General features: G+C 43.0%; 1 protein-coding gene across 2 annotated transcripts in view; it reads left to right on the forward strand.

Moving 5' to 3' along the window:
* GALK2 (galactokinase 2) overlaps positions 1-26556 on the forward strand; it is an 849252-nt gene that overhangs the window by 668560 nt on the left and 154136 nt on the right. For both annotated transcript variants that reach the window (XM_069222509.1, XM_069222510.1), the window contains exon 9: positions 13765-13966. In XM_069222509.1, coding sequence (XP_069078610.1) covers positions 13765-13966 — 202 coding nt within the window. The remainder of the gene's footprint in view (positions 1-13764; positions 13967-26556) is intronic.

Raw genomic sequence — 26556 nt, forward strand, 5'->3', positions numbered from 1 at the left:
TCCCCATAGCCTTTGTTTTTTCAAGTGAACACACACACACACACACATGACCAAACATCCTTGGCGTTGTTTTCCCCCTAATGTTATGCCTTCAACCCTCCTGTTTTTTGATCTCGTCTTTGCTAGCTTTATCACTCTGCGCAATTTACCACTGCTAAACTGTTTGTGCTATCTCCTTAAAATATGGTACAGTTGGCTTATCCCCAATTGGTATATCTAATTTACTGTAAATCCATAGTAAAGTGGCACTACCTGTGTCCAGGGCCTGTTGGGCCACCCACTTTAAGTAACCCTTTGAATATATCTCTCAGGTCTGCCATTGCAGCTTGTGTATGCAGTTTCTATACTATCTTCACCTGGCAAAATAAACCTTTTTCCAGGTCCAGTCCTTCCTTTTTAATATATGTAACCCCTAGGATAGGCCCTGGACAGCCCAGAGGACAGGGTGCATAGTATTTAAACAACCCTACATCTAACAAGTCATAATTTCGAAATGGTAGAACGTATACAGTTCCTGTATTTGCAGTTGTAATGAAAAATCCTCCCTTGTGATGAAGTCAGTTTACAATTTTGAAAATGCCACTAAGTTGGCATTTTCCTGCCTTAGTCATTTAGTGCCAGAAGCCTATCTCTGGGTCACATGAGTGGGTGTATCTGACAGTTGAGCTTTGTGTATTCCTCCCAGACAGCCACACACAATAGAGAGCTTAGGTGTGCCTGGATGGGCCAGCATTGGCAAGGTGGGAGGGCAGAGCTGGGCACAGCCGTACGTACACTTGAATAGGCTGTGTCCTGCCTCCACTGCATACCCCCTGTAGTTAGTCTGGAGCCTGAAGAGGAAGTTGGGATGCCTGGGGACTTCAAAGGGAATCCTGTAAAAGCTTCTCCCACTTCAAAGGAAGGCCCAGATATACATTTTGGACACTGGACACCAACTCTTCAGTACACTTCTGGACCTGTGGGTACCTTGTCAGTTAGAAGGACTGCTGTGCTTCTGAAAGGACTGCCACTCTTCTAGACTGCTGTTCTGAAGGACTGTTGCCCTGCTGTGCTGACCTGCTGCCCTCTTGCATGGGTAAGAAGGACTGGACCTGCATCTGTTGAACCCGGTGCCACAAAGTTACTCCAAGGTTTAGTTGACTGACCTGACCAGAGCCTCTTGGGCAGAAGGGTCCAGCAACCTTGAACCCTGCCATCTGTGAGTGCTATCTTGCCATGTAGTGCCACCCCAGTCCTGGACCTTTGGAGGTGGCCCAGAAGGTGCTCTGACAGCCAGTCTGTGGATCAGCAGAACAGATGTATCTCCTCTGCTGCATGTTGCAATACAGAGCAGAATTGGCACATCGCCTCTGCTGAGAGCATTTTCCAGTACAAGGGCTCTGCATTGACCTAGCAAGCTGCATCAGAATCTCCACTCTGAAGCGTCAGCGAAGCAAGCCCACATATCTCTAATCTCTAGTTAACGTCTGCCTTGACAATGGCGCTGACTCCCCCTCCACAAGCCATGGGAAGGCTCCTGGAACCCCACTGCCCGGTTCTTGAAGAGAGCAGTGTCCTGGAGAACCCATCCTCCAAGATACTGCCTGGTATCAGGCAGTGAGCCTGGGAGAACACAGGCAGGGAATGTAAATGTAATTCTATGCCTACACTGCCTGGGGCAGGGAATACAGCTTTGCAACAGAGCTGGCTCCCACTGCACCCAGAGTCTGTGCTGACTGGGGAGCCAGTAGTATCTGCTAGGGCCTTGGTGCTCCCATGACTGCCCCCAACATTTACTAATGTTGTGGGTGCTCTGGATGGTACTAGGCCTCCCAAGGTAAAATAATGGCTGGCTCCCAGTGGCATCCAGTAAGGGTGCTGGCTGGGGAGCCACTAGGGGCCACTTTAATGACATTTTGTGGTTTATCCTAACAAGGATTGCGGCTGTTGCTTGAATAGGGTTTCACCCACTCAACCAACAACCCAATTTCTCACAGCAACCTACTATTGATTTGGTGTCTTCGAAGGGGCGTAATTAGGTCATCCCTTCCAAATAATTAATCAAATGGTATGAACTGATGTTTTGCTACCAAAATCTGGTTGCAAAACATTAATATTTCACCAACTACAAACATGTACATTTAACCCATTCACAAACTAGAAGGGTCACCAAGGGGTCTGTTCCCCTTTGAGAATGATGAAGACAACAGTCTTAAAAAATGTTATATTAACTTGTCACATTGTTTTAAATTTAAATGTTTCCTGTTTCCTTTAAGCAAAATGAGATTTATAAAAAAAAAAGATTTCTTTATTTAAGTTTATTTATAGTTGCTTGAGATAGGATAGCAGGTGAATTTCAGTGGTTTTGTATGTTTAAAATGTGAGCCTAACATCCCTGTAACCCTAGGTTTTTTAAAGTGAATTTCCATTGTTCTTTTAATTCTATTTCTTAACTATAACATCTCTGTAACCTTTGTTTTTTTTAGTGAATATGTATATATATACATACATATATAGAGAGAGATATATAGATATAACTACATTCTATATTTTCAACTCTACTAAAATAAAACAAAATTCTGAATTTTAGTTGTTGAAACAAATGTGTATATTTTTTGTGTTTCCTGGATGTGCTTTTATCATAAAATAGAGGTAGATTAATTAAATTAGTGACAGGAAAGAATAATTTGAACATTTTCGTGTTCCTTTCCAGTGTTCTACTTAAATACAATACCACAGTGAAAATCTTTCTCTTAAGATATTGTAGACTGAAAACCCGTGGCAATTTTCAGGCAGCTACGAGGCCGGAATAAACTAACCACAGAGCAGCAAAGACAGACTGGTCAGGAAAAAAGCTTTGGTAATGATGGAAACTTTTTATAAACTTTTTAACAGATAAGTAGAAACACGGCATAATATTAAAATTACAGTATTGCACGGACATGGCTTCAATATTCTATAGATCAAATGCTGATCTGGAAACCATTAACTAACGAGGCGGTGCAGGCAAGATGTTTAATGTATAAAAACTAACAATGTACCTTTCATCTATACTATTTCCTGGACCACACAATCCATGTCAGAATTTGAGAGGTCGTGTTTAGAAGGATTTTCCTGGCAATTAAAATTAGGGCTACACCAAAGGGAAACATTTGTAGCCATTTTCCAGTATTTCTCAACTGTAAAGACAAAATCCTACATTTGACATTGCAATCATATACTACACTTGATGTTTTAGGAATTACATGCTATTATGTTATTCTGATGATAGCTTAGAGTCCATAGTGTCACAGCAAACTTCAACGTAAATCCAGTTTCTTTGAACAGCAGTCATTAATGCAGTACTCTAAATGTATCCTTCGCCCTGCTGTTAAGTCAGTCACCATATTAATTTCCGAATAGTGAAACTGGGATTTACATAACAAGAAGCAATACCAGCTCTTTTCAGCACCAACCGTAACAGCTTCGTCCTTGACTCTGTACAAAACCCTAACTTTAACACTAAATGCGCGGCGCCCGCGGCTTTCATTGGGGACTCCATTGTGCTTCCGTTCCGTAGTTAATCTCAGCCCAGTGTCAGTTGTCTTGTTACTGGTAAAGAACCACCTACAAATACGGTTCTTCCTCAAGTGGATTTTAACCGCAAGGCAGCCTGGCAGGGAAGGATTATTTGCTTTGTCAGAAGCCACTAGCTGAACTGGTTGTTTGTGAGATGTTTTCTAAATACCTTATAGACCCCGACCACAAGTCCAGCATTTAATTCAGAGTAATATAGATATCTCTGCATGGGGAATTTACTGGGAAACCATGTAATATTTAACATGTAAATTTTGGTAGGTGAAAAACTGCCAAAACGTATAGGACGAAAAACCCACTAAATACAACACCAGTGCAAGTGATTTTTTTGGGTAGAAAATGAAAAAAATTGTATGGTATTCCTCATTATTAAGGGGGGCACTTTTGATGAATAGGACGCACCACTCTCTGAAATCCAAAAACAAGAGGTACACAAAGATACCAGGTGAGGTAAATTTTGCATTTAATCTGGGACTCTCAGTGTGTTTCTTAACACTTAAGTGACATATAACTCAGCTTTGAAACTACCAGAATTCAGGTAAAATGAATATATATGTATGTATGTATGTATGTATATATATATATATATATATATATATATATATATATATATATATATATATATAATGCAAAAAACAAAGGAGAACTCTGGGAAGTTCCCAATTTTAGGTGGAGAGCTGCTCTAGTAAGGAGCACCCTGCAACACCAGCGACACTCTAGATTTGCTCACCTCAAATGTCTGCTTATCTAGCAACATTTTTAAGCATAGGATCAGCACAGTGCTATCCTCGCCGAGCTAGATATTGACAAAGCCTTTTGCCATTTATACAGCAAAATCTTTAAGCATAGGATTGACACAGTGCCATCCTCGCCGAGCTGCAAAATGACAAAAGCCATTTACCACTCCAGGCACAGTATTACAGCTTTGGACTGGTCAAATACCATCCAAGCCAACCTGGAATGAGTAAAGCAACCCCTGACACGTGTTTCGCTCTCATTAGAGCTCTTCAGAGGGGTATAGCTTTGTCCAGACACAAGTGAGCACCCAGTATAAATCAAACCAAGGCCCTTTCAGGGTTAGAGTGACGCATAAATTATGAAAAAAACAAAGGAGAACTCTGGGAAGTTCCCAATTTTAGGTGGAGAGCTGCTCTAGTAAGGAGCACCCTGCAACACCAGCGACATTCTAGATTTGCTCACCTCAAATGTCTGCTTATCTAGCAACATTTTTAAGCATAGGATCAGCACAGTGCTATCCTCGCTGGCTTGGACGGTATTTGACCAGTCCAAAGCTGTAATACTGTGCCTGGAGTGGTAAATGGCTTTTGTCATTTTGCAGCTCGGCGAGGATTGCACTATGTCAATCCTATGCTTAAAGATTTTGATGTATAAATGGCAAAAGTCTTTGTCAATATCTAGCTCGGCGAGGATAGCACTGTGCTGATCCTATGCTTAAAAATGTTGCTAGATAAGCAGACATTTGAGGTGAGCAAATCTAGAGTGTCGCTGGTGTTGCAGGGTGCTCCTTACTAGAGCAGCTCTCCACCTAAAATTGGGAACTTCCCAGAGTTCTCCTTTGTTTTTTTCATAATTTATGCGTCACTTTAACCCTGAAAGGGCCTTGGTTTGACTTATACTGGGTGCTCACTTGTGTCTGGACAAAGCTATACCCCTCTGAAGAGCTCTAATGAGAGCAAAACACGTGCCAGGGGTTGCTTTACTCATTCCGGGTTGGCTTGGACGGTATTTGACCAGTCCAAAGCTGTAATACTGTGCCTGGAGTGGTAAATGGCTTTTGTCATTTTGCAGCTCGGCGAGGATGGCACTGTGTCAATCCTATGCTTAAAGATTTTGCTGTATAAATGGCAAAAGACTTTGTCAATATCTAGCTCGGCGAGGATAGCACTGTGCTGATCTGATGCTTAAAAATGTTGTTAGATAAGCAGACATTTGAGGTGAGCAAATCTAGAGTGTCGCTGGTGTTGCAGGGTGCTCCTTACTAGAGCAGCTCTCCACCTAAAATTGGGAACTTCCCAGAGTTCTCCTTAGTTTTTTGCTTAATTTATGCGTCACTCTAACCCTGAAAGGGCCTTGGTTTGATATATAGATACACTCAATGAAAAAACAAATGTTACAAGGAAGCTATTGTTAGGAAATAGAATAAAAAAAGAACAAAGAACTTCACGGAAAAAACAAAGGTTACAGGGACGTTATAGTTAGGCTCACATTTTAAACATACATAACCATAGAATTCTCCTGTTATAGTTATAGTTTTCTCAAGTAACTATAACTTGTGCCCTAAGGTAACTATAACTCACGCCCACGTCATGAACAGTTTTTTCGTAAAACATTTTACTTCAAGTATTGCATTGATATTATCAGTTATCAAAGATGTCATGAGTGCTGTAATTTGTGGGGTAATTAGCCGTGCATGGTGAGGGTGCGAGTTATCATTACCTTAGGGTACGAGTTAATTGAGATAACTAACTATAACAGGTGAATTTCTGTGGTTTTGTATGTTTAAAATATTATCTCTATGGGTGTGAGAATAAGTGTGAGAGGGTGTATCTGGGAATGAGAGTGGCTTTGAGAGTCTCTGGGTGTGAGAGTGCGTGCATCTGTGTCTTAGTGGGTGCATCAGTGTGTGCGCAGGTCTGTGAGTGGGTGCAAGAGGATGTCAGTGGGTCTGTGAGTGGGTATGTGAGTCTTAGTGGGTCTGTGTCTGGGTGCATAAGTGGATGTGTGAGTGGGAGAAAGAGACTTATAGAGAAAGAGTGAAAGGGAAAGAGATAGAGAGTTTTTTAGACTTTGATCAATGATATACTTAGAATGAGATATTTCTTGACAAACTGAAAAGAATAATGTTGAATGTTCCATTACTACAAAGTTATAACAGTTATACACTAGTAAATAAACTGACTCACTGCCTTGAGATACTAGGCTTTGAACCATCAACCTACTGAGTGACAGTCCAAAAGCTTTACCAGTAGGTCAGAAGAGACTCTGTTCTGCTTTGCATCAAAACGTAACTATAACATTCGAACCACACATCTTGCTAGTTTAACTCTTTGAAGTTATTGTATGGAGAGATCATGCAATAACAATATCTCTTTCTCTCTTTCTCCCATCCCATTATGGGATGGAAGAGAGAGAGCGAGTGTATCAGGACTGTGGGCTCCCTACATCCTGTAGGAGCTACCACTGCTCCCTGAAGCAAGGAGCTGCTTTTTATAGCAGCTCCCTGCTTGTGGGAGCAATGTTTTCATCTGTGTTTTCTGCATGCATATTTGCGTGTAGGGAAGGCAGATAAAAACTCCACTTTCTGACACCAGGATCTGTTTGACAGCCTCCGCTGTCAGAAAAAATACTTAGTTTGCTTTTGCTTGGTGGGGGCTTGTCCGCTCCACCAAGCAAAAGCAAAGAGCTGTGTCCCAGGGGTGGGCACCCCAGGACATTGTAGGAGCCGGCCCTGGGGAATGGTGGTCCCTAGGGCCATCATTGGCTCCTTGAGGGGGACCACACGGACCCCCTCCAACGTTACAGAGTCCTGGGGAGGTGGTGGTCTACCACCATTTCCTGGTTTGAAGTGTTGGCAGCCAATCAGAGCTGTGCATTTCCCTGCACAAACTCATCTTTTTTGCAAAGTTGTCGCGGCCAGAGATATACAAATGTATTTTTCCATTAATATCTCCAGAACTACTGAATTGATTTACACCAAACATGTGAAAGCACAATCTGCTTACAGAAAGCTAGCTTTCTGCCAAATTTGGTCTAATTCCATCCAATGGTTCAGGCTGTAGCCTTGTTCAAGGGTGTTATGGGAATTAACAGGGGAAACTCCCCCTTTTCTCAGTCCCCGGTTGACGGACCACAGTGAAACTTTCTGTGCATGTAGGAAGTTGGCTCTGTATATACTATCTCAAAGTAAGAGATAGTGTGCACAGAGTCCAAAGGTTCCCCGTAGAGGTAAGATAGTGGCAAAATTAGATAATTCTAATGCTCTATTTTGTGGTAGTGTGGTCGAGCAGTAGGCTTATCAGAGGGTAGTGTTAAGCATTTGTTGTACACTCACAGGCAATAAATGAGGAACACACACTTAGACTTAACTCCAGGCCAATAGTTTTTTATATAGAAAAATATTTTTTCTTAATTTATTTTTAGAACCACAAGTTCAAGATTTGAAGTAAATACATAAAATGCAAGGTACTCCACATAGGCAAGTTAAGAACTTTGAATTAGAGCAATAGCATACACAGTCTTAGTAAAAATGGAAATAAGCTATTTTGAAAGTGGACACTGTGCAAAAATCAACAGTTCCTGGAGGAGGTAAGTGATGGTTAGTTTGTCAGGTAAGTAAGATACTTACAAGTCTAAGTTCCTGGGCATAGGCAGCCCACTGTTGGGGATTCAAGGCAACCCCAAAGTTACCACACCAGCAGCTCAGGGCCGGTCAGGTGCAGATGTCGGCGCCTATGGAGAACAGGGGTGCTCCGGTTGAGGTCTGCCAGCAGGTAAGTACCCGCTTCCTCTGAGGGCAGACCAGGGGGGTTTTGTAGAGCACTGGGGGGGACACAAGTAGGCACACAACACACACCCTCAGCGGCACAGGGGTGGCCGGGTGCAGTGTGCAAAGCAGGCGTCGGGTTTTGTACAGGATTCAATGGCGGGACCCAGGGATCACTCTAGCGGTGCAGACAGGACACAGAGGGGGGGCTTCTCGGGTCAGCCACTGTCTGAGCTAGACAGAGGGTCGCCTGAGGGCCCACTCCTGCACTGAGGATCAGTTCCTTCTGGTCCTGGGTGCTGCGGGTGCAGTGCTTGGTCCAGGCGTCGGGTCCCTTGTTACAGGCAGTTGCGGTCAGGGGGAGCTTCTGGATTCTCTCTGCATGCGTCACTGTGGGGGTCAACGAGGTCGCAGTCACCTGGGAGTCGTCCCTGTGGTGTTGGTTCTCTGGAGCTTTAGCCGGGGGCGTCGGGTACAGAGGATGTTGTCTCACGCTTCCGGCGGGAAAAGTGAGTTCTTTAAAAGTTACTTCTTTGTTGCAAAAGATGTTGCTGTTGTTGAGCAGAACCGCTGCTCAAAGGAGTTTCTTGGTCCTTTGGTTCAGGGCAGTCCTCTGAGGCTTCAGAGGTCACTGGTCCCTATCGGATGCGGAGCTGTTGCAGTTTTCTTCGAGTCAGGAGACAGGCCGGTAGGGCTGGGGCCAAAGTAGTTGTCGTCTCCGTCGTCTCTGCAGGGCTTTCAGGTCAGCAGTCCTTCTTGTTTCAGGTTGCAGGAATCCGATTTCCTGGGTTCTTGGGTGCCCCTAAATACTAAATTTAGGGGTGTGTTTAGGTCTGGGGGCAGTAGCCAATGGCTACTGTCCTGGAGGGTGGCTACACCCACTTTGTGCCTCCTCCCTGAGGGGGGGAGGAGGGCACATCCCTAAACCTATTGGTTCCAATCTCAAGATGGAGGATTTCTAAGGGCAGGGGTCACCTCAGTTCGGGACACCTTTGGTGCTGTCCTGACTGGTGGGTGACTCCTCCTTGTTTTTCTCATTATCTTCTCCAGCCTTGCCACCAAAAGTGGGGGCTGTGGGTGGATTGGGCGGGCATCTCCACTATCTGGGATGTCCTATTGTGCTGTAACAAAAGGCATGAGCCTTTGAGGCTCACCGCCAGGTGTTACAGTTCCTGCAGGGGGAGGTGAGAAGCACCTCCACCCAGTACAGGCTTTGTTCCTGGCCACAGAGTGACAAAGGCACTCTCCTCATGTGGCCAGCAACTCGTCTGGTTGTGGCAGGCTGGCAGAAACTGGTCAGCCTAGCACTAGGAGTCGGGCTGGTATTCAGGGGGCATCTCTAAGGTGCCCTCCGGGTGCATTTTACAATAAATTCCACACTGGCATCAGTGTGCATTTATTGTGCTGAGAAGTTTGATACCAAACTTCCCAGATTTCAGTATAGCCATTATGGAACTGTGGAGTTCGTGTTTGACAAACTCCCAGACCATATACTCTTTATGGCTACACTGCACTTACAATGTCTAGGTTTTGCTTAGACATTGTAGGGGCATAATGCTCATGCACATATGCCCTCATCTGTGGTATAGTGCACCCTGCCATAGGGCTGTAAGGCCTGCGAGAGGGGTGACTTACCTATACCACAGGCAGTGTGAGGTCGGCATGGCACTCTGAGGGGAGTGCATTGTCGACTTAGTCATTTTCTCCCCACCAGCACACACAAGCTGTGAGGCGGTGTGCATGTGCTGAGTGAGGGGTCCCCAGGGTGGCATAAGACATGCTGCAGCCCTTAGAGATCTTCCCTGGCATCAGGGCCCTTAGTACCAGGGGTACCATTTACAAGGGACTTATCTGAGTGCCAGGGCTGTGCCAATTGTGGAAGTAAAGGTACAGTTTAGGGAAAGAACACTGGTGCTGGGGCCTGGTTAGCAGGGTCCCAGCACACTTTCAATCATAACTGGCATCAGCAAAAGGCAAAAAGTCAGGGGGTAACCATGCCAAGGAGGCATTTCCTTACAGTGCACAACAAGAATCACCGGGGCACTTTCTTTGGACAATTTTGTGAAGATTCGTCAAGCAGTATCAAAGATCTAGGCAAATCAAAAAACGCTTTTTCTATGGAAAATGGTCCTATCTACAACTACCCTTTGTGTGTATGTATGTGTGTATATATATATATATATATATATATATATATTCACTGAAAAAGACAAATGTTACAAAGATGTTAGTTGGGTTACATGCACAAAACCATTGGAATTCAGCTGTTATAGTTAGAGTTATTTCTAGTAACTATACCTCGCGCCCTAAGGTAACTTTCACTCGTGCACCCATCTGCAGAGTTTTTCATCAATAATTTTATTGCAAATGTTGCAGTGATACTATCAATGATGCCACAAAAGATGTAATCAACGATGTAACGTGTGTAATTATCTGTGCATGGAGAGGACGTGTGTTATAGTTACTTTAGGGCACAGTTATCCTAAAGAGGCCACAGTTTTATGCAAAATGTCTACCCAACTGCAGTACTTTCTACTGGCTAAGTGCTAGTTCGTTTGTAAATGTATAGTGAATATTCAACACTACAGCTGCAGAAAGGACCCCAAGGTAATTTCTCCTGTGACCTTGTGTGTCTGTCATTTTGGCACTGTGATTGTTCCTCTACCGTCTTCATATAGAATTTTGCAATCAATGAGTCCTCATGTAGAGAAATAAGACAGAGATGAGACTACAGACAGTTGAATCTCCACCAAACAAGGGTACTGCCCCTTCTTTGTGTGCAATGCATCTCCGGGGGAGTCTCAATGCCCCCATTGTCCGCTTCTGGCTCTCCAGCGGGAGCTGACATTGCTCCAGCATGCAGGCAGCAGCTAAAAATGCTGCTTCTTGCATGTGGGAGCAACCCTGTCATCTGTTTTCCTGCCTGCTCGACAGCGGACAAGAAAACATATGAAAAGTCAGCTTCCAGTGAGCTGTGTCCCAAGGGTGGGCACATCGGGAGATAGGGAGCCGGCCCTGTGGAGTGGCCATCCCCAGGGCCATTATTGGCTCCAGGAAGAGGGGTGGCATAGCCCCATCTTTTATTTTGCACGGGCCTGCCTCAGGAGGTGGTGGTCCCCCTGGCTGAATATGGCCCAGGAGGGGTCCCTCCCGCTTTTAATTAAATTGTGCCCTGAGGAGATGGTGGCCCCAGGGCAATTTTCAAAGCAAAAGGGGGGTCCGTGCAACCCCTCCCATTTAATAGGCAAGCTCCGAGGAGGTCGTGGTCCCTGGGACTAGAAAGGCCTACGAAGTGGGCCTCCCTCCATTTATTAGAACTTGTAAAGACCTGGGAAGGTGGTGGTCAAACTGGCCTTGAGGAAGGGGGCTGCATGTGCACCCACTCCCTACTTGATACAAAATAACCATGCCCCAGGACCTGGCCCTCTCAGGGTCTGGAAGAAAAACAAACTTGGGAAACCATACTTGTTTTTCCTTTTTTTGGTGCAGAGATTCATGGATCCTCTGCAAATTTTGCCATTATTATTCCTACCCTGCCCCCTTTATTTGTATGTTTATTTTTAGAACTCGGCTGAGTGAGTCTCAAAATGGCTGCCAGCACTTCCTGGTTGAAGTGTTGCCAGCCAATCCTGCGGATTATCCGCGCCTCTAGATTTACAAATGCATTTTTCCTTTAATAACTCAAAAACTACTGAATGGATTTACACCAAATCACAAAAAGCACACTTTCTGGACCAAGAGCTAGCTTTCTGCGTAATTAGGTGTAATTCCGCTCAGCAGTTCGGGCTGTAGTCATGTCTAAAAATCCCTATGGAAATTGCATGAGGGAAAAACATTTTGGGACTCCCCTTTTCCTCAGCCCCCGCTTGATGGATCACCCCAATACTTTAAAGGCAGCAGCTGAAGTGAGTGACGTACTAGTTTTGCAAACTTAAGTAAGATTTGTCAAAACTACAGTCAGGCTGCCCCAGGGAGGTGGTGGCCCCTGGAACCATAATAGGCCAGGGGGAGGGGGTTGCATGCGCCCCCCACTAAAAAAATATACTTTAATATGCCTCCGGGACCTAGCCAACCCAGGGTCTAAACGTTGAACAAGTGCAGGAGGCTGTCCTTTTTTTTTTTTAAATGTGTGCCTGCCAGTATTCGTGGATCCTCCTTGATTTTCCAGCAGAAATTTAAAAAACAAAATGCTTTTTGGCCCACGTGGGGTCCCTGGGGAACCCCAGTACCAGGCCTAGGTGGTCAAGGTATTGCTAACCTGCCCGCTTTGCTTTATTTTTAACTTTGTTTTTTTGAGACTTGGCTAAGTCCGAGTCCCAAAATGGCTGCCAACACTTCCTGGTTCTGGGACAGTTATATCCACGAAGTGTGGGAGTTGCCTTGCGGTTATAAATGTATGAATGGCGAAACAGAGGTCTTTCTTAGCGGAAGTGAATGTGAGACTACTGTTAGTCATTCTATGATTTCTAAGCAGCTGTCCTTGCACTGCACTTGCAATGCGGCCATATCAAATTTGGCCTGCCATGTGAAGGGTACTCCTGTCTTTTTGAGTCACCCAGTGTTTCAGATACTTTCCAATGGAAGTTATGTTATGCTGGATGATCAGAGATGCTGCAGAATGAAACCTGGCATTGCCTATGTAATTTCGTTTTCCCAAATTGTAACTTGTTGCGGCCATGTGTTTGGGATTTTTGTTAATTAATGACTGCCAGAACCTCCATAGTCAGAGAAACATGCACACCTGCCACAAGGGGACATTACAATATTGGAAAGGCATGGCTACGAACACCAATGTCTTTGGACGTGCAATGAATATTCGGAAAGTGTGGCAACGAAGGGTGAGGAGTTATTCAAGTGCTCTTTACATGATCACTCTCATGAGGAACATTGAAAACAACTTAGCCAACGTGCAAACAACTGAGTATGTCATATGGCTGATGTTCACAATGAAAGAAAAACTACTAAAGTGTGAATATTGTGTACTGACATAACTCTGACCCCTATGTGAAAGTGAGGATGATACGAAGCAATGGCGGCAGCTTGACGTTGCAAAGCAGCAGGGAAGGAGTACTCCACTCTTGATGTTTGTGATGTACTGTTAAAGGGGGGTGTCCATGGGGCTATTTAAAACTGACCATACAATCTGTGGCAAAACACTGGCATTGAAAAAGGCAGTCTGTGCCAAAAAGCGTCTGTATGGTGAATACATTGATTACTCAGCAACCCATAGAGTGCTCCGGCTTCCTTGTTGGAACTTTGTGAGGCCTCTATCATAGAGGTAGGCACCTGTTTGGTGGTATGAGTGGAAAAAACATATATATTATGCCAAAGAGAATATAACTACCATTCATCTGAAGAAAGTAGCAAATTCATAGCTTCATTGGGCTAGCTACATAATTTATTTGCAAGCTTTTTAGAAAAGAAGTAAAATCCTTTCATGAAATATTGCAAGTACATGATTTCATCAACCTAATCAGGATCTCAATTCGTTCAATTTTTCAGATAAATATATATATATATATATATAATAATGTGTGTTATTTTGTGAAAGAGCACAGCTGCAGTTTTACCGAATATCTTTAATGTAGAGCCAAGATCTTTATACTTAATGTTCTTTTACTGCCATGAAGTGTATGGTTTAGATATTTTTATGTATGGATGATTCGTGAATTTTCATACATATGGAATTGCTTTATTCCATGTAGTGGCCTCCTTTAAGCTGTACCAGCGTGCGAAGCATGTTTATGGTGAAGCTCAGAGAGTACTGGACTTCAAGAAGGTTTGCGATGAAGCACCTGCTGATGCAGTCAAGCATCTAGGAGCTTTGATGAACCAGAGCCACGCAAGCTGCAAGAATATGTATGAATGCAGCTGTCCAGAGTTAGATCAGCTGGTGGACATCTGCTTGTAAGTATCAATTCGCTGGTGTCAATTTCTCTTGCTCTCTTTCTAATATATATATATATATATATTATGATGTAAATCACGTTTTGGTACTATTATTTTGCAAAAAGCAGTGGTATAAAACCCATATTTCGCAGGGAACTGTGAAATATGGAAAATATTTATCAGTGTTCTTTGAAATATGAATTTTGACTTCATAATGACAGCCACAAACCACTCTGCAGAGCTTTACCATCATCAAGCCTACTAGCATTATCCGGCATACAAGATCAGATTATGTGGCAAAGTAATCTAAATTATGCAACAGCAAATGTAAATTATGCTGCACATTGTCTGGCACTATTATTTTCTCAATTTGAGCTAAAAACATTGTTCTGAAATCTGCAGATTACATGGCAAATATGGTAAATCCACACCATCTATGTAAAGTGAGGCACATTCTCAACTTCATTTTAGCCTCTAACGATCAGCTGCACACACCACAAATAATGGAAGAACAGTAGCATTATACACTGATTGAGCCTATCCTTGCTGAAATATGTTGCTTGCCCATCAAAAAAACGGGTCTTACCTACACATTTCTAAAAGCATCAGTTCCTCAATTTCTTAGGTCCAAGTTTATATATATTTTCCCTCCTGCACACTACAGTCCACCTGAGCGAATCTTTTGGTCATTTCACACTTTAAAAAGTCCTCCTTTGGTGGCAAATTATTCTCTGTGCTAGCACAACGGCCTTGGAACAATCTCCCCTCTGATTTGAAAAGCAATTACCATTACTGAGTGTGGGGAGAGGTCGTGACTCAGAAGGTGCAAAGCCTCGAGTGGGTGATAGTGCCCATCCACCCCTTCACCCCTCCACAATGTCAACAGCGATAATCAATGGTATATAACATTCTGTGCATCTGCATGTATAGTTGAAAATGTGTTGGGCGGGAAAAAAACGTGTGAGGTGAAGCCTGAACCCAGGTGAATCCAGTATTCGAACTACTAGCAAAAGCGTTTGGGTCCACCGGTGTGTCAATAACTATTTCACAGAAAGTAACATAATGATCTGTGGTGGATTCTATAGGTGCAACACTTCCTAGTCTCTCTGCGGCCGAAATCGTTGCATTAAGAAAGTAGAATAGCATTTTCTCAAAGTGTGGATAACATTTTGTGTCCAGAAATATGTCATTATGAACAAAGTCTATCTGGAGACAGTCAGAATGAGTCTATACTTTGTTGATTGTGTGAGAGAGATGTTGTGTGGGATTCTAATACTCAAGTTGAAGGAGAGATATAACTGAGAGCAAAAAGTTGAGGAAACGGGACAAGAACGGAAGGAAAAGTTACTGCGTGTTGGGTATGTTGCTTACATTGTTGTCACATGTACTGTATGGGGAATTAAACTTACTAGGATGAAAGTGTGAGTGATGGAAGACTGCATGTCTGACGGCCTGGGCGTTGAACGTGCTGACCCTTTTCCTGGCAAGTAGGATGATGTTATATAGACCACAACTGCTGGATGGGCTGTAATATAAGAAGAGGGCCAATACCTGAAATATTAAGAGAGACTAAAGTATGATAAAAGTAAGTCAGGTAGTGATGTTAAAATCAGGTACCTGAAAGGAAGGATGCATTCCTATTGAACACAATGCACTGAGAACCAGCTAGGTTTCAACACATCACTTACCGCTTATTTTATTCAGCACTTTTCTTCATTTAGAGGTTATGGCCATGGGTTTGTATTCTTTCTACAAGCATGTAAAATTCTTACTGTTTTGCTATTACTCTATGTACATCTGGAGATCAAGTTCGGAAGTGTGATGTGTAAATCCACACTCTGTTTTCCTTTTAATCTATGGCCATCTTGCAGCCCCGTGCAAAGATAGGTCTTACATTTTCTTGTGCAACGGTACATATTATATTACCCCAGGGATTTAAATCCTAGGCGATCATTTGATGCTCGGCGACAATATGTTTGACAAGAAAAGGTCCGGCCCAGAACTTCGACGTTACTTCCACAGAAGAGTGCACCGACTTAAGCAAGGCAAGTGGGTAGATATGTATAAGGGGCTGATAGACATCTAGAGATTATCATATAATATAATGTAGACCCCTCATGATACTTGTCACATTCTGTTCATATTCACATTTCTAATAATTGCTTATAATCATGTTACACCATATTTCCCTGTCATGCCTTTTACTCCTGATTAACGTATATGAATGTGGTAGTCATTAACTTCCTAAAACCAAAGTAAAGTGCCTCATGTGTATAATTTCCCCAGCAAAAGTATTCGGCAGATCTTAAGCGCTTTTAATATTAATACTCTAATTAAAAGTCCGGTGGGGTGTAACCGTCCCTTGTTCCTAAACCCGGATGCAGGAAGTGCCAGCCTGATTTTACCAACAGAAAATCCAACTGGTAAAATCACACGAGACTAGGACCGTAAATCCAGCCACAGCCAGCCATCTTCCGTTGCCACAGGCTCAGCTGTGCTCTGCTTCCGGTACAAAACCCCTGCCGCCTCCCACTCCCTGCTTTCCTTTACAACCAGCTCGGAGCAGGTAGTAAATAGAAGAACATGTGTTCCCGAATCCAACCAGGTAAATTGTATTGTATTGTAATAGTATTTATATAGCGCTTACTACACCTGATGAGGCGTCGAAGCGCATTTCGGCGAGTAGCACGCTACTCCGGAACCCAAAAGGAATTAGCGGTGGATTAGTATAGGGAAATATAAGTACAGTTTTAGTATTATTATGAGTTAATTTGAGCCGCAGATATGTGAGTTTGTTAGTTGTATTGACTGGAGTAATGGAGGGGTGGGAGAGGGAAGAATCCAGAAGTGTTAATTGGGAGTTAATGGTAATAGGATTTAGGCGTGGGATGAGTAAAGTGGGGGGTGGAAGAGGGAAGAGTCTGTGGAAAGGGTTAGGGAGATCATAGTAGCAGGAGGGGTTTTAGATGAGTTAAGAGTGAGATAAATGAGGGAGAATTTAGTAGGGTTGTTTGGGAGATCATGGTAGTAAAGTGAGGTTTGGGTGAGTTAGATGTGGAAGAGGAAGGACGAGCTTAGGCAGTGTTATTTAGGAGAGGAAAGTAGTAGAATGGATTTGGGATGAGTCAGAGTGGGGATGGAGGATAGATTAATAGAGACATGACATATGGAGATGGGTAGACAAAGTGTGATATAAAAAAGAGCAGGGATTCAATCAAGTATCTAATATAACAACTTATCTAGGAGCTATGCAATGAACTCTGAACATGTTAAGCATAGAATAACATACACACACATATATATACACACACACACACACACACATACATACACACATATATGTACATACATATACATATTTAAACCTTGAGTAAATATACATTAAACAGGTTTAAAGAGTATGTGTCTAGTTTATTGTTATGACATAGTAGTGATACATATTTTCTAAAGAACTATATATAACTAGAATATACACATAATCAGATAAAAAATATTTATCAACATAGGCATATGCAGTCCATAGCTGTTTGAATATGGTGGTTATGAAGGAAAGACATTCCACAAATATGTCCTAGAATATAGATACCGTATACACGAGTACGTATAAGAGTTTATGATTCATTGCATAAATATATCCCAAAGACTGCAATGGATTCTCACTCATGCCTTTAAAACTCATCTAATCGTCTACTCATCCAACTAATAGGCACACGTTCACCACCCCCAATAACAAGCCAAATGTGGGTCTGGATGTTATTCCCCATTCCAAAGACAAATACTCATGATAGCTGAATTTGTATGGAGGACTACTGGCCGGAAGTTGTATTTCTGGTCACTCAGTATCCCTGCGTATAAAGCCGATCACCTTGTAATCCAGGGCTTACCTTTAGCCCATGACTTAGCTCACAGATGTTGAGGAAGACCATTGACCCAGCTTTGCAGACCTACAGGCTCTGTGTGGATTCCAGGCCTGTGCAAAATCTAGCATGGGTTGAGGGCCAAAACCCTTGTTTTAGCTCGTGACAGAACATAGGTTTTATAGCAGCCCTGGTATGCTTACATACACCCTAGTTTATGCCACCACATTCATTCATTTTTCATAATTGATTTTTTATTGATTTTTTTCTGGATAATAGAAAGTAAAACTCATGAATATATAATGTAAATAATGTACCATTTACCAACTACATACATTGACGCTACACCTCTTCTTTACATATAAATATCTGTATTCCATGTGCCATCTAAAGCTCCATGTACCCATGTTCTCACCAGACATGTATATCACCCAGGAGCCCTCTCCATGGCTATGGTACACCTTGACCCTCAGCACATTGTTTTGGTTGCCATATTGTGCGATTAAGTAATCCCACTATTCTCATGTTACCCCCTTTGTTTATACACCAGCTAGACTTCCAACGCTTACAGCAGTAGGGAAGTGAAAGGATAATGAAGAATTTGTGTTTTGAGTCAAGCAATCCTGCAGTTTTGACATCGCAAAAGGAACATTGGCAGTGCTTAATTTGAGCTTGTTTTTTCCAGTCCTGAGCACCGGCACTTATTTTTGAGGGCTGGTGCTTATTCTTCTGCCTCAAGCATTTGCTCTGAGCAAAAGACACACATGGGAAAGACGGAAGAAGAGAAAAACAAAAGCGTCACAAAGGAAGAAACCAGAAAGCTGCCAGAGCTGAAGGGGCAGGGAATGGCTGTAAATGGATTACAGAGGCCTGAGATGGCTTCAGGATTACCCTGCCTCAGTATTCAGTGCTTGCACATCAAATGCAGTGGCCGCGAGTTTCAGAGGAGGGATTTGGGCACCAGCACATTTTTATTTACAAATTAAGCACTGAACATTGGGGAGAAGCAGTCTCGGCGACATTTTCGAGGAATGTGATAGAAAAAGGAGGTGTTGAGAGAACTCATTTAAAACTGCCCTCAGTATGGGATAATGTAATAATTAGTGATGCCATTACGGTCATAAGCTGACCACTATAAACTTTTTTCATGGAATTTCATAGGTTTAAAAAAACATATATATATATATATATGTATAAATATATATTTTTATATATATATATATATAGATAGATAGATACCGTACCTTTTGTTGGACAGGTTTCTCTAACATCGACATATTAACATGTTTTCAGTGCTTTTTTGAAGTTGTATGCTTTTACAACAAAAACAGACATTAGCTACAAAAGGCTGAGATTTTGTTTGTCCTGTCGAGTTTTTCATACCTGCAGGTGAGTGCGTGCCCCAGGGGGCATTTGTGTCTTTCTCTTAACCTTCACTGCAGGTAGAGCAGGTGCCAGCACATCTGCAATAGTTTAACCCCTTTGCTACCAGGCCTTTTCCCCCTCAGGTGCCAGGCCTGTTTTTTGGCTATTTGGAGCAGTTCGAGCTTGGCTCTCATAACTTTTTGTCCACATAAGCTACCCACACCAAATTTGTGTCCTTTTTTTCCAACATTCTAGGGACCCAGAGTTTGTGGGTTCCCCTGAAGGAGACCAAGAAATTAGCCAAAATACAGAAAACATTTTGTTTTTTAAAAAACGAAATGGGAAAAAAGGGCTGCAGAAGAAGGCTTGTGGGTTTTCCCTGAAAATGGCATCAACAAAGGGTTTGTGGTGCTAAAATTACCAGCTTCCCAGAATAGACAGACTTTAATCAGAAAACCCAATTTTTCAACACAAGTTTGGCATTTTACTGGGACATACCCCATTTTTACAATTTTTTGTGCTTTCAGCCTCCTTCCAGTTAGTGACAGAAATGGGTGTGAAACCAATGCTGGATCCCAGAAAGCTAAACATTTCTGAAAAGTAAACAATATTCTGAATTCAGCAAGGGGTAATTTGTGTAGATCCTACAAGGTTTTCCTACAGAAAATAACAACTGAACTAAAGAAATATTGAAATTGAGGTGCAAAAAACAGCCATTTTTCTCAACATTTTACTTTGTAACTTTTTCCTGCGGTTTCAGATTTTTTAAAGCAATATATCATTATGTCATTCCGTTGTGTCATACTGTTATGTCTGCTGGACTCTTCTGGTTATATAGGGCTTGTAGGTTCATCAAGAACCCTAGGTACCCAGAGCCAACAAATGAGCTGCTCCTTGCAATGGGTTTTCATTCATACCGGGTATACAGCAATTAATTTGTTGAAATATAAAGAGCAAAAAGTAGGTATCAAGAAAAACTTTGTATTTCCAAAATGGGCACAATATAAGGTGTTGAGAAGCAGTGGTTATTTGCACATTTCTGAATTCCGAGGTGCCCATATTAGCATGTGAATTACAGGGCATTTCCCAAATAGACTTATTTTTTACACAGTCTTACATTTGGAAGGAAAAAATGTAGAGAAAGACAAGGGGCAATAACACTTGTTTTACCATTCTGTGTTCCCCAAGTCTCCCGATAAAAATGGCGCCTAACTTGTGTGGGTAGGCCTAATGCTCGCAACAGGAAACGCAACATGGACACATCACATTTTTACATTGAAGTCTGACGTGCTTTTTTGCAAAGTGCCTATCTGCGGTTTATGGCCTCTAGCTCAGCCGGCACCTAGGGGAACCTACCAAACCTGTGCATTTTTTAAAACTAGACAACTAGGGGAATCCAGGATGGGGTGACTTGTGGGGCTCTCACCAGGTTCTGTTAACCAGAAGTCTTGCAAACCTCACAATTTGGCTAAAGAAACACTTTTTCCTCACATTTTGGTGACAGAAAGTTCTGGAATCTGAAAGGAGCCACAAATTTCCCCCCGTGTTCCCCCAAGTCTCCCGATAAAAATGGTAACTCACTTGTGTAGGTAGGACTAGTGCCCACGACAGTAAATGCCCCAAAACACTATGTGGACAAATCAAAATTATCAAATACTAAACTACCTGTTTTTGCAGGGAGGGGGGCGAACCTGCAGTTTTGGTCCTGGGCTAAGCAGCCATATAAGGAAACCTACCAAACCCGAACATTTCTGAAAACTAGACACCCGAGGGAATCCAGGGAGGTGTGACTTGTGTGGATCCTCCAATGTTTTCTTACCCAGAATCCTCAGCAAACTTTAAATTTAGCTAAAAAAATCACATTTGGGACAATTTTCCTACCACCCTACGATCCCCTTGGTCTCCTGGTAAAAAAGATACCTCACTTAGGTGGGCCAAGTGCCTGTGACAGGGAAGAGACAAAAACATGTTGAAATTGTGGGGGAACCAAAGCGGGTCCAAAAGGGCAGTTTGAAAAAAAAAAACGTTTTTAGGCTGACAAGTAGGGCAACATTTTTATCGGTATAGATGAAACAATGCTGGGTGGTAGGAATTTTGTGGATTCCTGCAGATTCCGAAAGGTTCCATCAGAAAAATTTGGAAAAAATGTGTGATTTCCAGCAAAGTTAGAGGTTTGCAGGGCATTGTGGGTAAGAAAATGGTGCGGGGTGCATGTGAACCACACCAGCCTGGTCTCACCCAGATGTTTAGTTTTCAGTTGTGTCTAGGTCTTCAAAAGTTGAAAAAGTGCAACCCTCACCATTCCAAGTGGAACCATTTTGAGAGTTAGCCAAGCTCTGATGGCCCAAATGTAAAACCAAAACCCAAAATAATCAAATGTCCTCTTGCTTGCTGTGGGATAATATGTTTTAGTGTGCGGAGAGAGCTGAAAAACTGTTACTCCCTTCAGTTGGGGTGAGGGCATAACCATGCCCATACTGGCTGATAGCTTTTTTAATTCCCTGGCATCTAGTAGACTTTCTGCCCCCCTGGGGTGTGGATCAGGGGTAATTGCCCCATCTGGTGGGCAGAACAACTTTGGCCTCATTTATTTGGGGTGGGGGTATGGACCTACACCCACCCTCTTTTTTTGAAAAAAAATAATCTTCCCTGGTGTCTGGTGGGCTTTCTGCTCCCTTTGGGGGCAGATGGGCCTTCCAAAAATAGGCCGATCTGCCCACAAGGGGGGCAGATATGGCCAACAGTAATGTGCCCCCATGGGGAGTGACCCTTGCCCAAGGGGCTGCCCAACAAACAAAACACACATACTCACGTACCAATCCCTGGCGCCTAATAGGCTGATCTGCCCCCGGGGGGGGGGCAGAAACCAAATAGAAATAGGCTGATCTGCCCCCAAGGGGAGCAGAAATGGCCTAAAATACATTTGACCCGCCCCGAGGAACGACCCTTGCCTAAGGGATCACTCCCTTTGCGTGAAATTGACGCAAAAAAATAAAAATCCCTGGTGTCTAGGGGTTTCTGCCCTCCCCACTCCCGGGGGTAGATTGGCCCAATTATAATAGGCAATCTGCCCCTGGAGATGCAGAAAAGGCCTAAAAAATATTTTGCCCCTCCTAGGGAGCAGCCCTTGCCCAAGAGGCCGCTCCTCTTTTGTATTAATATAAATAAAATAAAAATTCCCTGGTGTCTAGTGGTTTCTACCCCCCCCCCCCCCTTGGGAACATATTGGACTAACAAGAATAGGCTGATCTGCCCCCAGGGGGGCAGAAATGGCCTAAATACAATTTTTTCCCCCCAGGACGATCGACCCTTGCCTAAGGGGTCGCTCCCCATACATAAAAACATCAAGCAAACAAAATATAAATATATCCCTGGTGTCTAGGGGTTTCTGCCCCCCCTAGGGGCAGATCGGCCTAATCGTAATAGGCCGATCTGCCCCCAGACAGGGCAGAAAAGGTCTAAGAATATTTTGCCCCCCCTGGGGAGCAGCCCTTGCCCAAGAAGCCGTTCCTCTTATGCCTAAGTATAAAAAAAAAAAAAAAATCACTGGTGTCTAGTGGGCATTTCTGCTGCCCGATTGCATTGCGATCGGGCAGCAGAAATCCTTGCAGAGACATGAAAGGAAAGGAAAAGCCTTTCCTTTCATGTCTCGGCCTGCCCCCTCCTCCCGAGCAGAAGAGAAATGCTGAGCATTGTGTGCTGACGTCATCAGACGTCATGGGGGGATTGGGTGGGGGGGGTCAGGGGTGGAAGGGGCAGTGATTCCCCTTCCTTCCCTGACGGGGGTGTGTGGGTGGGAGGCCTATGCAGAGCGCTGGGTGCAGCACGAGCTGGGCTCGTCCTCGGCACACGGCAACCGTGGCCGAGCTCAGCTCGTCCAAGGCACCCAGGGGGGTTAAGGAAGAAATTGATGCGCAATAAACACAGCAGAGGTCGTTTTTTCCTTTCTACTGTGAGGTTGAATGGGTGGTGATTACCGCACTCACTGAATACTGTTCCTTGGGATGTGTTATTAACTTGGTAATTACTGCGTATTCTCGGTTCCGCAGGTTTGAAAGAGGCGTAACGTGCAGTATTGATTTTTCTTGCGCATCGATGACTGCATGTTTCACATTACTGTTCAATTTTATTCAGACATTTTCGGAATGTTTTCCTGTCAAAAACTAACCGTTGAATATTCGGTTCGGAAATATTTATCCCGCATCACAGGATCTTTCTTTGAATGCAAACTCGTTTGCAAAGGATCAGAGCCTAGATTTCTTTAGCCATCGGTCCTGCCGGGTCACTACCTGGCAAAGTGCACATACGTGCACCTACTGCGTAACTCTCATTGGTGCAACACAAGCGCGTACACACAGTCTGTTTAACGCAAATATAGACTGTCTGGTGTATGCACACTCACATGAAGTCTCACAAAAACACCTACTCGCTCTCTCGCAAACACACAAAAACTTACCAAGTAACGTATGCACACACACTGGTGACTGAGCATAGGTATGTAAGTTGGAAATGGTAACTCTCTCATTCATGCTAATGACATGCATTTGTGTGCCAGCAGGTGTTAATATGTGTACGTGGTGGGTCATGCCTTTGTGCACGTGTAAGCTTCCATGCCTTTCTGTGTCAAGTGCATTTGTATCTGCCAATGTAAGGATGGGAGTTAGTGAACCAATGAACGTCCATACCTATTCAAATATGACTCCCTTTAAGCATCCAATAAAAACGGTGTGCATACTCAAAGTTGCCTGACTGAATTGTATTGAATTTCCAAGCTTAAGTCTCTCAAAGAAATGTAGTCACATTCCATGCGTATTCTTCTAAGTATGTTAGTGGTGTAGATTTGAGTATGCAGGCTTGTACTCTGTGGGAAACAGCCTTTACAGCTCAGTATATACCATGCAATGCCTTTACCAAGCAGGTAAGTATTTGCACCTTTACAGCCTATGTATTTACCAAGCGGGTAAGGTTTTTTTTCAATATTATTATTATGTTATTTTAAAAAAAAGAGTTTAAGGGTGGGAAGTGGTAAAGGGGAGGGAAGACTAACTATAGGGTTTTGGGGTGGGTGGAGGTAAAGGGAGTTAAGAGTAATGTTATGATTGAGGTGGGTAGAGGTAAAAGGAAGTCAGGGTAATTTTATGGTTTAGGGGTGGGTAGTAGTAAAAGGAGGTTAGGAGTTTGGGGGATTTCCCCCCATAATATGTTTGTATGAATATACAAACATATTATTAATGGATCAATACAACACCACCGGGAGTACTATACAGCCCAAATGGGCTACCTGCTCAGGTGAGGGTCATCTCAAATGCCTAATTAAGCCCAAGTGGGCATGTGAATAGAGAGGGCAGAAACCACCCACACTCACACGATTGAAAAAGCACGATTATGAAAGAATGCCCAATACATAAGGGCTCCATTCAGACATGAGGTAAGGGGATACTTTGCCTATTACAATACCTTATATACATTATATAATATTATATACATTACTTGAATAAAGAGCCCCAGTGGGCCTAGACAACAGGCATCCCAAATGTTCACAGGTGACCCCTAAACAAAGAAAAATGAGTATTATCCTTGTGTGGATGAGTAAGTAGATACCCCATCAAATATGTCTAGTTTACAGTCACACAATGTTATATCGAAGTTTGTGCAAATCATTTTCAGCACCTAAATCAAAAATCACTTCTGCAAATATGGGCATAACAATAACTATCCAACAGTGCACATATCATTAACAATACAAAGTAAATCCAGCAAACAAAATACATACTAAGAAGGAAAATAAAGAGAAAGATATGTCAGCTCTTTTGCATCTGCTCCTGGAACTCAGTGGAGCGTGATAGAAGAAAGAGTCCAGGCGAAAGGCAACTACAGTCATCATTGATACATGCAATCAAGCCATTACAAAACCAAGGGCCCCAACCTAGGTAGACATAAAACAAAAAGCAATACCAACACTATTCTTAAAAACAACCGGCAAAAACCCTTGTGGACCTTCTTTCAGAGACAGTCCATGTCCAAAGACCCTCTGACTCCAACCATCGACCCAGTACATTCTGTCAAAACCATAACTGAAATGGTGTGTACCACATACCTAGCTAACCTCCCCAGCAATAGGGCTAGTCCCCCACGTGTGCATACATCTCCTCGTTTGTGTTGGGGCCCATTAGGAATTTTAGTATTAAATTCTAAAATGTATTTCGATTCTATAGTCTCAGCATACGTGTGCTGTTACCACCTCTTCTTAGCTTTGAAATTCTGTCAATAGCAAAAAACCTAAGTAGATTCCTGTCATTATTGTGTAACAGCTCAAAATGTCAAGCCACTGGGTGTACTGTTTGTTACCATCTGTAATGCCCTGCATGTGATCCAGCACCGGTTTCTTAACAGGATGAATCATGCTCCCCACATACGATTTCTCAGATGAGCACTGTAGAACATAAACACAATAATCTGAAAGACATGTGAGATGTTTATCAATTTCCTTTTGTGTATGTAATAACAGGGAAAAGTAATTTTTCATATTTAGACTGTGCTTCTAAGCTTTACAGCTACCACACTTGTATAATCGTCTGATTTATAACGTAGGGTTACTTGCCCTGGTGGTGATGTCATTTTTGCATAATCTTCCCTTCAAGACTGTCCCCTTCCTAAATGTAATGTTGGGCTGATTATCCACTAAATCAGAATGTGTCCTCAGTACTTTGTATTCGCCAACATTTGTTACAAGTGTTTCTCACCTCCCTAGCTTTACTGCTATAAGTAGTGATCACCCTAAAGACTTTGGGAGTGTTGGTATCCACACCCTTTGTATGGATCAGGAGATGTTCTCTATGCACGTTTTGCTCTTTAGAGAGTGCACTTGTAAGAACAGATTCAGAGTATCCATGCTCCTTAAACCTCTTGATCATGGTTTCACATTTCTGTTGGAAAGTGACATCACAGGCATGGTTTCTGCGAGCCCGCAGGAACTCGCAGTAGGGAATGCTGTTAATCAGACATTTCGGGTGGCTACTCTGAGTGTGGAATAATGTACTGCCAGCAGTTCCCTTAAGGTGTAATCTAAAGGTAAGTGTTTTGCCCTCTACTGTGACCTTAGTGTCAAGGGCCTTCACACTCGCACTTCTGATGTTCCCCTCAAATCTCAGGTTGAAATCATTATTATTATTATTGATTATTACCTCATCCCCTTTCCATATCAGGAACAGGTCGTTGATGTACCGAAAACATAATACAATGTGACTATTGTATTCTTCATATGTTTCGGACATCTGCTGCTCCCACATGCCCATAAGGAGATTAGCATAACTGGGAGCAAAATAGGTGCCCAAGCTGTATCTTGTTTGTCTGTACAGAATGTTGTTAAAGAAAAAATATATATTT

Source organism: Pleurodeles waltl, chromosome 3_1, assembly GCF_031143425.1.
Source record: "Pleurodeles waltl isolate 20211129_DDA chromosome 3_1, aPleWal1.hap1.20221129, whole genome shotgun sequence".
NCBI lineage: Eukaryota > Metazoa > Chordata > Amphibia > Caudata > Salamandridae > Pleurodeles > Pleurodeles waltl.